The sequence below is a fragment of the Garra rufa genome, chromosome 13, assembly GCF_049309525.1.
Source record: "Garra rufa chromosome 13, GarRuf1.0, whole genome shotgun sequence".
NCBI classification, from domain to species: domain Eukaryota; kingdom Metazoa; phylum Chordata; class Actinopteri; order Cypriniformes; family Cyprinidae; genus Garra; species Garra rufa.
In genome coordinates, this window is record NC_133373.1 from 15,170,122 (window position 1) to 15,186,201 (window position 16,080).

Genomic DNA, 16,080 nt, shown 5'->3' on the forward strand with positions numbered 1-16,080 from the left:
TTCTATATATTATTGAGATGAAAAATGCGGTTTTGCAAATTGTAGAAATGAACAAGATTGCTCATTCTTTTTTTTTTTTTGTTAGAAATAAATATTTTTTGCTTTATATTTGCTTTATACAGTATTAACAAGTAATGCGTACAAATATGTTACTAGAAGGTATATTTAACATTTATAAAATGCTAATCTGAACTGTTCTTTGGGAAGTATTTTTTTAGCTTATTGTAGGGATGGAAAAAGAGTTCTAGTACTGCCCTCTATCGTCCAAAAATTTTCAAAGCAAAGTTCAGGGATCCCGGAAATAAAGTAAGGCAGAGAGACATAGCCTATTCCATTATACACTGACTGAGCTACAGTACAGCACCATCATGATCTTAGAATGGGTCTCATTTATTGTGATTTTCCTGCTTGCTGCTGTTTTCTGTGCATTTTTTGCATATTGTCTGTATGTTCATCATGTTCATCAGAAATATGACCATATACCAGGACCTCCAAGAGACAAGTAAGAAACTAAGAATTTGTTCTCTTTATACTTGTGTTTGATACTAGCCTACTAAATAAACATATATTGCCACAGGAAAGCTAAGAAAAATTAACATGAAAATTGATTTCCTTACAGTTTTCTGCTGGGACATACACCAACTTTTTCTAGAACAATTAACTCGGACAGCGTTATACACGACTTGTTTGTTCAGTGGTAGGCGCAAAACACTTTTGCATGAATCCATTTTTTACCATTCCAGATTTTGTTTTATTATTGGTTTGATTAATGTCTTATTGATTTGACCCTGCACCTACAAAATGTGTCACTGTTACATAACAGTATTGTATCACATGTATTGATTTTGCATTAAATTTAAACCAATATCAAAAAATAAAATAAATTCATTTTTTTTAAGTGAACACTTGATGATGATGTCAACAGAATACTAATTTATTGAACTATAATAAAAGTGAACTGTTGTTTTACTCAATAGCAGGAATGTCCTCACTTCAGCTATAAAGTTATATATGTAGGGATACTTTTTTATCTATAAGAGGTATGTAGTAAAGTGTTTTAACCATGTTCTTGTTTTAAGGGGAGAGAAATATGGCCCTGTCTACAGAATAAATAATTTTCACCATGTCATGATTGCAGTTCATTGCCCTGAGGCTACAAAGGTAAATATTTAGTCTTAATTATGTTGGTAATCAGAAGCCACAAAAAGTAATTAAAATATATATATAAAAACTCTTTGTCCTTTATTGTAGACAATCCTGATGTCACCTAAGTATCTCAAAGATCCCCTTGTATACAAACGCTTTTTTAACTTATTTGGAAAACGGTAAGCTGTTTTTTGTTCTGGATATGTCATAGCATTGCACTAGGTGTAGTCTAGTCTCAGTATCTCTACATTGATAGCAGTGGGCTACATATTAACACTATCATCATCATGTAGAAATTTGTATTTTAGAGGCCCCATAAAATTTCAGTCTAAGCATGTGGACTTAGCTTTTATTAGCCTTACAACCTTCATATGTGTATTTGACTGGAGAAAACCTATGAAATTAAAATAATGCCTAAAGATTTGCATACGTAGGGTAAGAGTTGCAGTAGTGTACAGAAGAGACGCTTTGTAAAGATGTAAATTGCATTTCAAGCATAAGAAAAAAAAAATGTTTTACTGTTGCTCGTAAGTGTAATTCATCAGGTATTGTGAAACTGCAGCTTCATGCTAACACAAAATAAATATGATCTGCATGCTTCTGACTTGCATTTCTCCGCACTTACACTTTTGGCATCTGTATGTGTAAAAACAAGCTGTTGCAAATGTCTAAATGACGTGTATGTAGGGCAAAAGTAGCATTAAATGGATAGTTCACCCAAAAATGAAAATGTGATGTTCCCTCTCGAGGGAACTCGAAACGTGTCCTCTGGAGGAAGAGGAAGAGCAGCAAATGTTTATGGGGGATGAAGAAGCTGAGGCTGAGTCTCCCCAGCCTTCCTGCCCTGCATACGAAGAGTTGTTGGAGGTTATGGACCGCGCAACAGCAAGGCTTGACTTGCCGTGGAAGTGATGATCAGAAAGAGTTTATGATCGTCAGAGTTTATGATCAGAAAGATAGCGTTCGCCGTGACGTCATGAGCTGTCGCCGGCCAGGTTCATTGTAGTTTTTATAAGTACTCTTTAGACACGGGTCACGCTGACGACATTCCCCTAGCGCCTTCAGGGCTACCTATACGAAACCTGAGACGTTTAAATCCTAAGACACGAAACGATGGGTTTTTGGGAGAAACTGAACAGTATTAATATAATTTTTTTAACATTGATACACAGCCATGTCCATCTGTTCTGAGCTCATCATCTGGCTTGTTACACTTGTACGCACTCTTGCGTAATATATGCAAACGCTGTAAGGGGAAATCTGTGAAAAGTCAATTGTCCCAATCATTATCTTTTAGCTTTAAATTGGTTTGAACAATCAAGATAAGCACAAGTAATTACCATTTTGAATAGCACATACACATGTAACTTTACAGGTGATGAGCTCGTGTTCAGTAAAAAATGATATATACACTGTTCAGTTTCTCCCAAAAATCTATTGTTTTGTGTCTTAAGACATCAATGTATCGTCACAAGCCGCAAGGTGTAATTTGGATTTGTCTGTGCATGTTTTTTTTTTTTTTACTTTTAAAGGATTGGTGCCAATCCACTGCCGTTATATGACTGACAGACTGCATCGGTTATGAGTTAAAAAAAAATTTGTTTGTGTTTTACTGAAGAAACAAAGTCATTTATGTCTTGGATGCCCTGGGGGTAAGCAGATAAACATAAAATTTTTGGGTGAACTATCCCTTTAAGTGACGTGTCTCACTTTGTAATATGCCCCTTCCGCCTATTCCTCAGAAGCCTAATTCCATTACGCCAGCTCAAATTGGCTGGCAGACATGAACTTGTGTCAGGGAGTGGCTCCCCTCCCCTAGTATAAAAGGAGCGATGCAACGTCATTATGATATTCAAAAAAAGCACACCTTTACTCGCTTTACACAGCAAGGAGGGTGATCTGGTGACACACCTCACTTAATGCTATCAGAGAAACGGGGTTACGCAAGTAACCTATTGTTCTCTTTCAAGCATACATTTCGGTGTCTTACTATGGGATATCCCAACTCTCGTATTGCCAGATAGCCGAAGTCTCCTGCCAACCAAAATAAAGTGTACCCAATAGGGCTGGTTAAGTCTACTCATGATCCCACGCTCAAAACAGCATGTGCAAACATTTGAGCTGAAACATTCAGTATATAGAACCTGGCAAATGTGTGCGGAGAGGACCAGTTCGCCACCTCACAGATATCCTGTATATCCTGTTTTGTGACCCCCTTAAAGAAATCCCATGACATTGACATTCCCCTAGATGAGTGAGCACATAAACCGTTTGGAGGCGTGAGCCCCTTACTAGCATATACAAGCAAAATTGCCTCAACTATCCAGTGTCACAAGCGCTGTTTAGAGATCGGCTTCCCTGTATCCGTCTTTACCCAAGACACAAACAGCTGATCACTCTCTCTGAACCCCCTAGTTCTTTCCAGTGAAAACATCTAAAGCATGCACCAGGCATAACGCATTCAACCTTTGCTGTTCTGCTGAAGCAAAGGGGCAGTGGGTAATAGAAATTAGAAGAGTTAGAATTCACACTTAACTTAAGAAACCTCTTGCTACAAACTTTACTTGAGAGAAGAATTTGTCTGGTTAACATTAGCCCCATCTAGCAGTAATGTAAAGTTATAAGCTCATATAACTTGTTCTGTGTCTTTTCCTAGATTTACATAGGAGTAATAGTTCTTTCAGAACCATAACTGTTGACATACAATAAGGGATGGTAACGTCGTACAAAATACATGATGACACAGAAAACCATGTAGCATAAGAGTGAAAGTCCTGAAGTCTATGGCGCCTGAATAGCTGTTTTCTGTGTCTGTTTTCTCTAGCCCGTTTCCAACATAGATTCACTCAGATGACTCTTTGTCCTCATGAAGCTTGTTCATGCATGTCTGAAGTGATGCTTTACACCAGGGTTTTGCGTATGAAGATGACTGGGCATATACACATAACTGAAACACAAGAAAACAAAGAAACAGCAGACCAGCAGTCATGAACCGGCATATTAACGGGTGCTGTCTAACCGTATTTTAATAAAAACCTACATGGCAGCCAGAAACACCTTAATGGTTGAAAAGGCCATTAATTTACCCTGGTCTACCAGATCTTGTAGAAAAATTAGAACGACAGCCACTGAACATTGAGAGGAGATTACGTGTTTAGATGAGGACCAACGCTCAAACATGCCCCATTTAAATTCGTAAAATGACCGAGTGGATAAAGCCCTAGAATTCTGTTTAGTTCTGAAAACCCTGTCTGGCAGACCAGTCGCATTCATATTCAACCACTCACAGAGCCAAGCGTTCTGGATGAGGATGAAAGATTGCTGCCTGTAAGAGCAGATCCCAGCACAGCGGCAGGCAAGGTGGCGAACTGCAGTCTGTAGCCATACTGTACTTTTCTCAGTACCCACCGGGAATGTGTGCATTCTCCTCAATAGTTTACTTGCAGCGGTCTGGTGCCATCTTGTGATCGAGTCAAAAATTGGTTTGTGGTCTGTACTGCGCATATGTTAACATTTAGTGCTTGGGCAGATATTAGTTGGCTCACCACCTTTAAAGAAACGATGACTCCCCGAGGTGGTGTTATACTGTGTTCTGAAAATATGTTTTTCAACATTTTGGGGGGCAATATGTTTTGGAACATGTTTTTATTTGGAAAACAATGAAAACTTTATTGAATTGTGAACATGAAAAGTGCTTGTGACTAGTGGTTTGCTGTGCACCACTGCCCCATCTCTCGTTCCCTTCAGTGCTTTACACACTTTTGTCCTGTTTAAATGCCTTCTGCAATGACGGTGCATGTAGAATGGCCTCCTCCTCTCTGTCTGGGATATTGGCAAAATTAAGCCAAAGTCCCCTCTCTTGAATCACCATTGTGGCCATGGCTTTTCCCGCAGCCTGGACAGTACATCTCTGCAGACAGATCTCTGCTTGGTATGCGGTTAACAGAGAAATAGCATTTAGAGCCCGAGCCGAGAGAGCGACCTCTTTGTATGTGCGCTCCGTCATACTTGACGGGAAGCAGTCCGCCTTTGAAGGCAATGTCGGGTTCACAGCTGCTGTGTGTTTTGGGTGCAGGTGCTTGGCTACTAATGTCTCCATGGGGGGCATGCGAAGAAGGCACACCTTCTCCATCCCCTCCACATCCAGGGCAGATCCCCATGCACAGGCATTTTACTAGTAAAGGGATTGTCCTTTCAGGTGCCAGAGAGCTCTTCTAGAAGCTCTGGTAAAATTGGAAGGAGTTGCCTCACTTCCCGTTAAGCTCCCGCCAGCCTCTTGTCCTCATAGCGAGACTCCGCTACTATGGTCGGCCAGAGAATATTGTGTTTGCATGTGTTTGTATACGTCTTGCAGGTCAACACTAAGAAGCGGAGAGGATGGTGCCCTGCCAGCCTCTTCCGTGGATCCAGTCATAGCAAGGAGCGGTTGTGCCGGTTGCCCCAGAGCTGCTCCGCCATGGCCTCCTGAGCTCCCTGATCCGCCATGGCCCCCTGAACTGTCTGTCCTGCCATGGCCTCCTGAGCTCAATTACCTGCCCTGGAGGCCGTCCCTGTATCTTGTGTCCCTGCCTACCGGCAGGGTGCCCACCCACACTGTTTTCTACACTTGGTTCCATCGTGTTTTACCTATCTCTCCTCACCCCCAGCAACTTGTGACACAAGGATTTTAGACAAAATTTTGAAATCACAATTTAATATAGATATTGTCCTGTAGGAGGCACAGTTGTCTAGTTGTTTCCCCTTTTTAAGTAACAGAGAAATATAAGCCGCCTGTAAGGAAGGAGGGAGAGTACCTTTCTCTAAAGAATAAATAAACATTTCTAAAAGAGGATCCACCAAAATATCCCAAACTTCTGCATAAAATTCAAGTGACCTTGCATTCCAACAATTTGACAAATACACTTGTTAGAAAATCAAATTGATTACCAGGGACAAAATATACATTCATAATGGCAATTTCTTCCCTTTGCAACATACCCTTTACAATCAAGTGACGTCCATTTTTATCTTTGATACAATTTAACAATCTGAAAGGTAACAAAATGGCCACTCCTCGGCTCTCTGATGTAAACGAAGAGGAAAAAAAAAACTTGCAACTTAAGATGTTATTTATCATCAAGATGAGTTTCTTGTTGGAGGGCTATATTAACATTCTGCTTTTTAAGGATTGTGAGAATTAATTTCCTCTTAATTTCACAGGTGTGTGTATCCCATTAACGTTCCATGAATAAGTCTAAAGCATACTAGCTGACATGTTTTGTGACAAAAGAAAAAAAGATAAATCCCGTCCAAAAATGTTTCCCATAACAAACATACAGTCCCATGCTAACATTAAAGGTGAGCTGAAAAGTGCAAAACAAAAAGAAAACAGGTAACACATAACTATAATACAATGAACAGTGCAAACTGTATTCAAACTCAAATCAGTCTTTACTCTGAAATGGTTCAACTAACGCAATTCAGTGTAAAGGGGATCTTGAGCGACAAAAGAAAATTATTTAACCTGTAGCCCTGACAGACTTGGGGACCTTAAACACACACAGCGTGTCCATATGACAGAGGGCTTAATATAGCGAATTAGAGACAAAATTTATATATGTATATACTTTTCAAATGCAGTACTTTACAAATGTGTTTTGCTCTTTCTGAAGATCCAGGACTAAATTGCATCTACAACAGTTTTCTGGCATATTAAAAAGTGATAATGTCGACATATAATTTAATGTTTTTGAGTTATAGGATTTTTTTATAACACAGCTCCCTATTTAATAACAACCCCTATTCAACATTGCTGTTTTAAGACAGTTATTTTTATGGTCAGGAACAAAATAGTCTTTAAAAATGTCTTAAGCCTATTAATTGTCTGTCCTATTGAAAATGGGATTTGCTTGGGGTGTTACACATAGTATACTCTTAGCCCATGCATGTGCTGATAAATATTTTAATGCTGTGTACAAGAGGAACACTAGACAAGTGTAGTCATGTTGAGGAATCTTGCTGAATACCACTCTTGACCAAGAAGAACAAAAAGACTGCCTTGAACATGCCAAAATTCATTTGGATAGACCTGTGGAGTTCTGGGAGATTGTTTTATGGAGCGATGTGTCCAAACTGGAACTTTTTGGGCGTATGAATCAGCAGTATGTCTGGTGAAAAAATGACAAATCGTATAAGCAGAAGAACACCATCTCCATCAACAAACATGGAGGTGGGCCAGTCCTGTTATGGGGTTGTTTTACTGTAGCAGGAAGTGGAATACATGACCATACAAAGGAGATAATTGATTTATGAAAGTATAAGACCATTTTGGCAAACATTGTGATGCCTTTTATGCAAAGTATGAAATTAATAATCAATGGACTTTCCTGCAGGACAATCATCCTAAAATATACGTTCAAAACTACTTAAGCTTGGTTTAGGAATCTGTCATAGAATGATTTTAAGTGGCGTGTTCAATTTCCAGATTTAATTCTCATTGAAAATAAATGGTTGAATTTGAAGCAAGCAGTGGCAAAGTAAAAACCAAAGACTATCAGTGATCAGAAATCTTTTTCAGGGGAGGAATGGTCCAAGATTGCAGCAGAAAGGTGACAGAAGCATCTAAGCACTTCCAGGCAGTGTTTATTGGTGGTTTTAAAGAATAAAAGATTCTACACCAAATTTACTTTCAGGGGTTGAATAATTTTGAACATGAATGTTTAGAGCCAATTCGATTTTTTAAAATTCGAGTCATTCTCACTGCCATGCATGACATTAAAAGTAAGGTAAATGAATGGGAACAAAGTCCTCATCAAACAGATGGGGATATTCCCTCCTGTGACGACAAGAATTGGTCCACTTCAGACAGATCCAGGAACAGGTTGGTACAGTAGTTCCCCGGTGTGTCCCCGGTTTGCCCTCTGACGCTTTTTGACAAATTGTCAAATTGCATATGTTTACGCAAAACCCCAGCAGTGAAATCCTGGAAAATCTTCACCTTAAGAGTTTCTGAACATCAAAACCTGCTCTCTGGAACCCATCCCTCACGCTGCTGTGATGACCAATTCCTTGTCCACGTAGTTATGAAATCTCACCAGGACTTGACCAGCTCTGCCTGGAACGAGGTGGGCTCTTACGATCTTCATGCAGCCGAATTTCGCTTGAATGCCCAGAGAGTTCAGCAGGCAGGATTAAAAAAACTTAACTGGGCAATCACTTTCTGCATTCTGTGGAAGCCCAACAATACGTACAATCTTCCTTCTCCCTCTTTTTTCCAAATCATCAAAATGATCTGTTAACTCCCGAACTGGTCTCTCTAGCCCTTGTGCATTGTTCACAATCACCCTCTCGTTATGTTTGTGGATGAAAACATCCACTAAATTAAACTGCTGTAAAAATGTATCAGATAAATATATATATATATATATATATATATATATATATATATATATATATATATATATTATTTATTTATTTTTTTTGCATAAATCTGTTAATGTCTTAGTCTTGATCAAAACTACCAAATCTTTTGAAAATAGTCTGTATTTTGCCTCTTTAATTGCCAAGTTTCTAAATGATGTCACTGATTTCGGGGGGAAAAAAACACACACACACACACACACATGTTTGTTTTTGTGAATTGTGGGGACATTCCATAGACGTAATGGTTTTTATACTGTACAAACGATATTTGCTATCACCCTACACCTTCCCTACACCTAAACCTAGCCCTCACAGGAGACTGTGCATATCTTTACATTCTCAAAAAAACGTATTCTGTATGATTTATAAGCCTTTTGAAAAGTGGGGACATGGGCAATGTCCTCATAAGTCACCCTCTCCTTGTAATACCTATGTCATACCCATGTTATTACACACATTTGTGTCCTGATATGTCACAAAAACAACACACACACACACACACACACACACACACACACACACACACACACACACACACACACACAAAATGACTTATTTTCAATATAAAAGTTAATTGTGGACTGCATTTTTTTTTTAACCTTTTTAACAGTCTTGGACATGTGAAAGATTAGTAAGAACATTGGCTTTCATGCATTGTTAGTTTTATTTTTATTATTTATTTATTTTTTTTCTCCCTCATTTGTTGTTCATGGCTGTTTTTGCCCAAAACTGACAATGCATGAAAGGCAATATTGTTACTAATCTTTCACATGTCCAAGACTGTTAAAAAGGTAAAAAAAAAAAAAAAAATCCCAAAAAAATGCCATCAGGTGCGTGATTTCACGTTGAGCCGTATATACTACACACAGCCGTTGTTCACTGACGAGTGAACTCGACTCGTCGGTAAACAACGGCTGTGTGTAGTATATACGGCTCAACGTGAAATCACGCACCTGATGGCATTTACCGCTGATTACAGAACCGGCTTTACTGACAAAACGCGCAAGCATTATCGGCCGATTGGTATCAGTGCATCCCTAATATTGAAAATAAGTCATTTTGTGTGTGTGTGCGTGCGTGCGTGCGTGCGTGTGTGTGTGTGTGTTTTCCTAAATCAGTGACATCATTTATGAACTTGGCAATTAAAGAGTCAAAATCTTGAATTCTTTCAAAACATTTAATAGTTTTGATTAGGACTGAGGTTACTTAAGAGATTTATGCAAAAAAAAAAAAAAAAAAAATAATTATCTGATAAATTTTTAGTTTTAAATAAGAATTCTCACATAAAAAAAAATTGATTTGCTTTTACACAGAAAAAGTTGTGGCCAAATTAAGACTCAACAGCATCCCAAAGTGAACAAAAAAACGTCTCCAACAACACATGGGCTAGCATCTCCAATTTACCTATAATCGAGTTTGATGACCTTCATGGTCATACATTTTTTTATCAATTATTCATTCTGTTGTTGCAAGAACTGTGAAAGTGGACTCAACTTTTCATTGATCAATTTGGAAATGTTTTCTGTGATTTCCTTAATAATGTGCCGTAGGACCGGTTCGGAAACACTGGTGTTAGCATCCAAGCTAAGAGTAGCATTATCCTCACCTTGATGGTTATGCTCTGTCTCTGATTTGATTGAGTTTTCAATGTTGCTTTGAGGTATGTTGACCGACTGCAAGTTTAGCCGCTAAATGCGGCTAAAGTAAACATCATGGCTCATCATCCCTTGGCAGAGAGGGGTGGGGTAAGCAGAGCTCATTTGCATTTAAAGGAGCATGCAATAATATAAATAGATCTGAAGTTTAAGTTGTTACTAATACTTGCATCATATAAGTATCATGTTTTAATTAAGATTTTAATTAATTAATTTATTTTAATGTACACTAAAATCATGATCCTGAACTAAATGAAGATACATGTTTTGCTGTGTGTTGTGTTTTCTGATAAAAGAGTAAATGTAGAGTCCGCAAGAGCCTAATTTGATTGGCTACATGAAGGTGGGCCCCAAGGTGGACCCGTACACTTCCCCAACTTTAACCCTGTGTATGCAAATCTTTAAGGCATTATTTTAACTCCATAGAAACTGTAATGATGTGAGTGGAGGTGTGTCTCCTTGACAATAAGAAAAATGACAATAGGCAATAGAATAGAAAATTCATATATCCATTTCACATGGTCAAATTGAACCTGTTGTGATTAAAATTAATAATTATAAAAAAGAATAAAATCAAGGTTCATAAATGAATAATGGTAACTAATACATGCCACTACATACATGTCATGAATTAGCTGAATTAAAAACAATCTCAATCTCAGGTTCTTGGGAAACGGGCTAATAACAGCTGCGGATCATGATGTATGGTACAGGCAGCGTCGCATCATGGATCCAGCCTTTAGCAGCACGTGAGTCAATATAGAACATCTCTGATATACTGAAGTCAGAGAGAAATGCACCTTAGCTGATGCTATTTTATCTGTCAGATACTTACGAGGCTTGATGGGCACTTTTAACGAGATGTCTGAGCGCCTAATGGACCATCTGAAGGAAATAGCCGACACGAAAACACCTGTCATCATGCATGACCTAGTCAACTGTGTCACACTCGACGTCATTTGCAAGGTTTCATACTTCCCACTTATTCAAAGAAAGGTCTAATACAAGGAAGGTCAAATGAGCTCTTAGTCCATAGTTATGTTTTCATCCACAGGTGGCTTTCGGTGTTGATATAAATTTTTTGAAGCAAACTGACAGCCCCTTCCAGAAAGCAGTTGAGCTTTGTTTAAAGGGCATGGTGTTCGAGGGCAGAGACCCATTCTTTGCGGTAAGGTAATTTATCTAATGATACTCCAAAGTACTAGGGTTAATGCTATATAATTATTTTTTCCCTCAGCTTTTTCCCAAGAATTGGAAGACTGTGCAGCAAATTAAAGATGCAGTTCAACTCCTGCGTAAAACAGGAGAGAAATGGATACAAGACAGGAAGACAGCAATAGAAAATGGAGAAAATGTCCCCGAAGACATTCTCACACAAATCCTCAAAACGGCAGGTATGTGGTTCTCAAATGGCTCAGACATTAAATGGTTATAATACTTAAATTGTCTGCAAAATTGTGCAAATTTAAAAATTGCAATTAATTATTTAATTAAATGTAATTTCCAAATGAACCATTTAATCATGCTGTATTATTAAATTATTAAAGCAGTTAAGTAATTATAGTTCACATACAAGCCAAACAGCAACTGGAAGGAACAGATGCTAAAACACATTTTAAAACTGTTGGGAACTGTGGAAAAAACTTTTTACTTGACATGTTGTCTTAATGCAGCTCATACGGTGCAAGATGCAACTTGAGAGCTAAAGACATCCATCTAACTGTCAGTATTGTGTCTTGTTCTGTTCTGTTTTCCTAGTGTTTTTCCCCTGTGTTTCTAGTGCACTTGGTTTATTCCGTTTGCTCCCCCTTTTGGTTCATGCTCTTTTGGTTCAGTCTTGCCCATATTTGTACTTCCCCTTATTATCTCGTTTGTAGCCACGCCCCTGTTTCTGTGTATATATTAGTCCTTTGTTCCTCACTCCCTGTATCCGGTAGTGATGGGAAGTTCGGTTCTTTTCCACGAATCGGTTCTTTTGGACAGTTCGTTTCAAAGAACCGGTTAAAAAAAACAGTTCACCGGTTCTTTTACGCTATAACGTAATGACGTCATTAACGTAATTACTATTGTCCCGCCCGGGCCGGTACTCAAGTCAACATTCAAATAAAGTAAGTAGCTTGAAATAACTTAAACATAACTTTGGTCTGACAAGTTTCTGACAATTAAGTTTTGCATCTACGCACCCATATACAGTTACAGAACAGTGATCATATGAGTAAGTTTTACAAGTCTTGATATAATAAATTATAAGATAAATTAATTCTAATCACAAACACGATCAGCTTACTAGGCACATGCACAATCCATAAAGATTTATTTGTTATAAACATACGTTTCACCAGATCCCCTCATTCAAGTCCTCAGTTAACCGCGCTCATAGCATTAGCACAGAGACAGTGGTAAAAAAGAACTAGTTCGGTTCAGATGGAGTCAGTCATAGCAGAAGCTTGTTTATGTTTGGCAGCTGCACGAGTCACGCATGCGCACAGTATCAGCTCATCGATTCTTTTATTAAGCAACTGTAGGAAAGCGTTCGGAAATGTCAACAGATGAGAGCATCAGTGCACACTGGGCAAAAAGCGCCGTTATAACACAGGCTCACTATCGCGCAGATGTGACCGAGCCCGACCTGAACCCGAGCATCCCTTCTAAATATCTGTCCGAACCCGGCCCGGCCCGTCGGGTACCATCGGGCTCGGCTCGGGTATCCATCCTCTAGTAGAGACCCAGGCGATACTTCTAGCAAAGTTTCATGGTGTGTCGAGCCTTCTTGGTGTTGTAAAAATATTGATTTTTATGCGCTCAAAGTTATGCCCCTAGAACTCCCATTCACCGGCCATTGACCACAAAACGAAATCACGGTCAATCTCAAAAACGGCTCGTTTGTCGTAATTATGCTTTTAGATATAAGTTTGTCTCGTTTACAGTAAAAAAAAAAAACAGCCCAGGTTTGGCAATAGTTATCCTTTAAATTATTTCAATTCCAGAGCAAAAATGTACAGATAATGTACTTACCCTGTTATTATCCAAGATGTTTATGTCTTTCTTCATTCGAAAAGAAATACTGTTTTTGGGGAAAACATTTAAGGAATTATCTCCATATAGTGGACTTCTATGGTGCCTGTGACTTTGAACTTCCAAAATGCAGTTTCAAATGGCTCTAAACGATCCTAAGGAATAAGGGTCTTATCTAGTGAAATTATTATTATTATTAAGTTATTTTTTTTTAAACAAACAAAAAAAAAATGATATACTTTTAAACCTAAAAATGCTAATCTTGTCTGGCTCTGCCATGCACATGCATATGCATACTCTGTGCAGTGCAGTCCCGTTCAAGACAGTTAGGTTATGTCGAGAAACTCCCATTTATTTTCTTCTAATAATTTTCTTCTCTTTTTTTTTGCTTTAGAGGAGGAAAATGTTAATAATGAAAAAGATCATGAGCAGATGTTGGACAATTTTGTGACTTTCTTCATTGCTGGTGAGTTGTGGCTTTGTTTGATTTTTTTTTTTTTTTGTTCATAAACCCTTGCAGTTATAAATAGCGTTTGATTCTATTTGCAGGGCAAGAGACCACCGCCAATCAGCTCTCATTTGCAATTATGGAATTAGGGAGACATCCTGAGATATATAAACGGTAAAACACTTGTTGGAAATGAACATATTCCATCAGTCTGGTTTTACAATGCTTTATAGTTTATTTTCTTTCCCAGGGCTAAAGCAGAGGTGGATAAAGTCCTTGGGACGAAAAGAGACATTTCATATGAGGACCTTGGAAATTTCACTTACTTGTCTCAGGCCAGTCTACAGAGATGTTCTTTGACATGCTACAAACACAAATGGTTTTGTATCGATTTCTTTAAATGCTCTTTGTGTTTTTGACTCAATGCTGTAGGTGTTGAAGGAAACGTTGCGTCTGTACCCAACTGCTCCAGGAACCAATCGCTGGCTACATGAGGACATGGTTATAAATGGGCTGAAAATTCCAGGGGGCTGTGCTGTTGCTGTGAGTATCAACTGATTCTGTAGGCATCATGGTACATCATGGCCCAGTGGGACTATTTCTAGGACAAAAAGTAGAGCTCATTTCTAACTGAACAGAGAAAGAAAGGCATTGTTATTTTATGACATTTCAAATCAGCAATAAATTCTGTCAACAATAGCAAAATAAATGTTACTAATTTTATTGTATATGAAAGCAGGACAATTTTGAATAATTTCCGACTCTTTCCATACAGTTCAGCGCTTATGTCTCCCAAAGAATGGATATGTATTTTAAAGATCCGTTGAAGTTTGATCCAGAGAGATTTGATGTGAATGCACCAAAGTAAGTCATTATTTTAGTCTCATTTTAGCTTCTGTTTCAGCATTTATGCCTCATTCACAGCATAATTACAGTAATAACAAGATAAAACCTGACATTTATTGCCTTGATCTCAGAGTTATCCATTTCTGTGGTAACACCTTTTATTGCAATTAATCTGTTATTTGTGTAATTATTCAGTAAAACTACAATACAACAACTGTGTGCAACTATTTTACTATATGCCTATCTACATTAAACTGTAATATATGTCTGTTTGTATTGTATGAGTGTTTCCACATGATTAGCATTACAGGAGTCAGAGTCTCACATGTTGTAATTTTAAGTTCAACTAGTACATGAGTGCTTTTTTCATAAATATGATATTTACTATATGAACATGCCATTATATTGTGACATTTTGGCATGAAATTTGCTGATTTCTAATTATGTTCTTATCTATAAGGCCTTATTTCTGCTATTACCCATTTGCACTTGGTCCGCGAACCTGTCTGGGCCAGGTCTTCTCACAGGTAAATTTTTAGACTTTCAGAACATGCCTTATGTGTTGGATACCTTTAGATTGTTTGAGCAATACTTTCTTTTTTTGACAAATTTCAAATATGCTGTGATCTTGATCACTCTGTTTCTATATTCAGATGGAGGCAAAAGTTGTGCTTGCCAAACTGCTTCAGAGATTTGAGTTCAATCTGGTTCCTGGTCAGTCTTTCGACATTAAAGACACAGGAACTCTACGGCCCAAGAGTGGAGTGATATGCTACATTAAAGAATGTTCATAGGATGTGTTTAAGGCCTTTGTTTTGTGGCAACTCTTGTGTACTGCAGACATAATCTTGTATTATTCAAACATTAACCAAAACAATAGTCTCATCATCATTATTTCTAACCACCATGAATTTCATGGTGACCTGTTCTGTGGTTTGTTCATCTGAGTGAGCATTTTCATTCTTCCTTATACATTTGCAATGATGATACAGAGTCAATAACTCCATCTAAGTCTAAACAAAGTTTAATCTTTTATGCCGTGACTGCTAACTATTACTACTATTTTTTTAACTATTTCCTATCAATATATTGACACCATACCATTTTAAAAGTCTGACATAGTGACCGCATGTCAGTGCAGTCCTTTTCAGTTTGAAGGATGCTTGTAAGTTAGCCTTTGTTTGATAACTTTCACCTGTGAATTTCTAAGGTTGCATCCTTCACATCCTCAAATCACCTACAGTCTTTGCACATATCCCAACAGACTTTTAAACACTAAGTTCATATTCATGAAGTTAATTATGTATACAAATACAAATATTTTCAAGGTATTAATGTTTTTTTTTTCTTTTATTAATACAGTTCTGTTAATTGAATTAATTATAAATGCTTTGAATGCCATACCATGCTTATCATTGAACAAAGACTCAACACTGTTAGGATAAACAAATGAACAGACACTGAGCACGGATTTGACTCTGTAGTGGAAACGCACCGTCAATGCGCGCCGCTTCATTCACGCTATTTGTGCATTTCGTGCCGCAGGATGGCTATTCGTGTCTTTGCATT

At 38.0% G+C, this 16,080-nt stretch overlaps 1 protein-coding gene across 1 annotated transcript; it reads left to right on the top strand.

Annotated features, from left to right (window-relative positions):
- Positions 1-330: 330 nt before the first annotated feature.
- On the top strand, positions 331-15,842 carry LOC141348832 (cholesterol 24-hydroxylase-like). Its single transcript, XM_073853125.1, has 15 exons — positions 331-502; positions 620-697; positions 1,080-1,161; positions 1,252-1,325; positions 10,865-10,951; positions 11,030-11,168; positions 11,257-11,370; positions 11,440-11,596; positions 13,612-13,683; positions 13,767-13,839; positions 13,916-14,000; positions 14,098-14,208; positions 14,441-14,529; positions 14,972-15,038; positions 15,165-15,842. Exons 1-15 carry the CDS (start codon positions 369-371, stop codon positions 15,303-15,305), a joined length of 1,503 nt encoding a protein of 500 aa, XP_073709226.1. The 5' UTR covers positions 331-368; the 3' UTR covers positions 15,306-15,842.
- Positions 15,843-16,080: the final 238 nt, after the last annotated feature.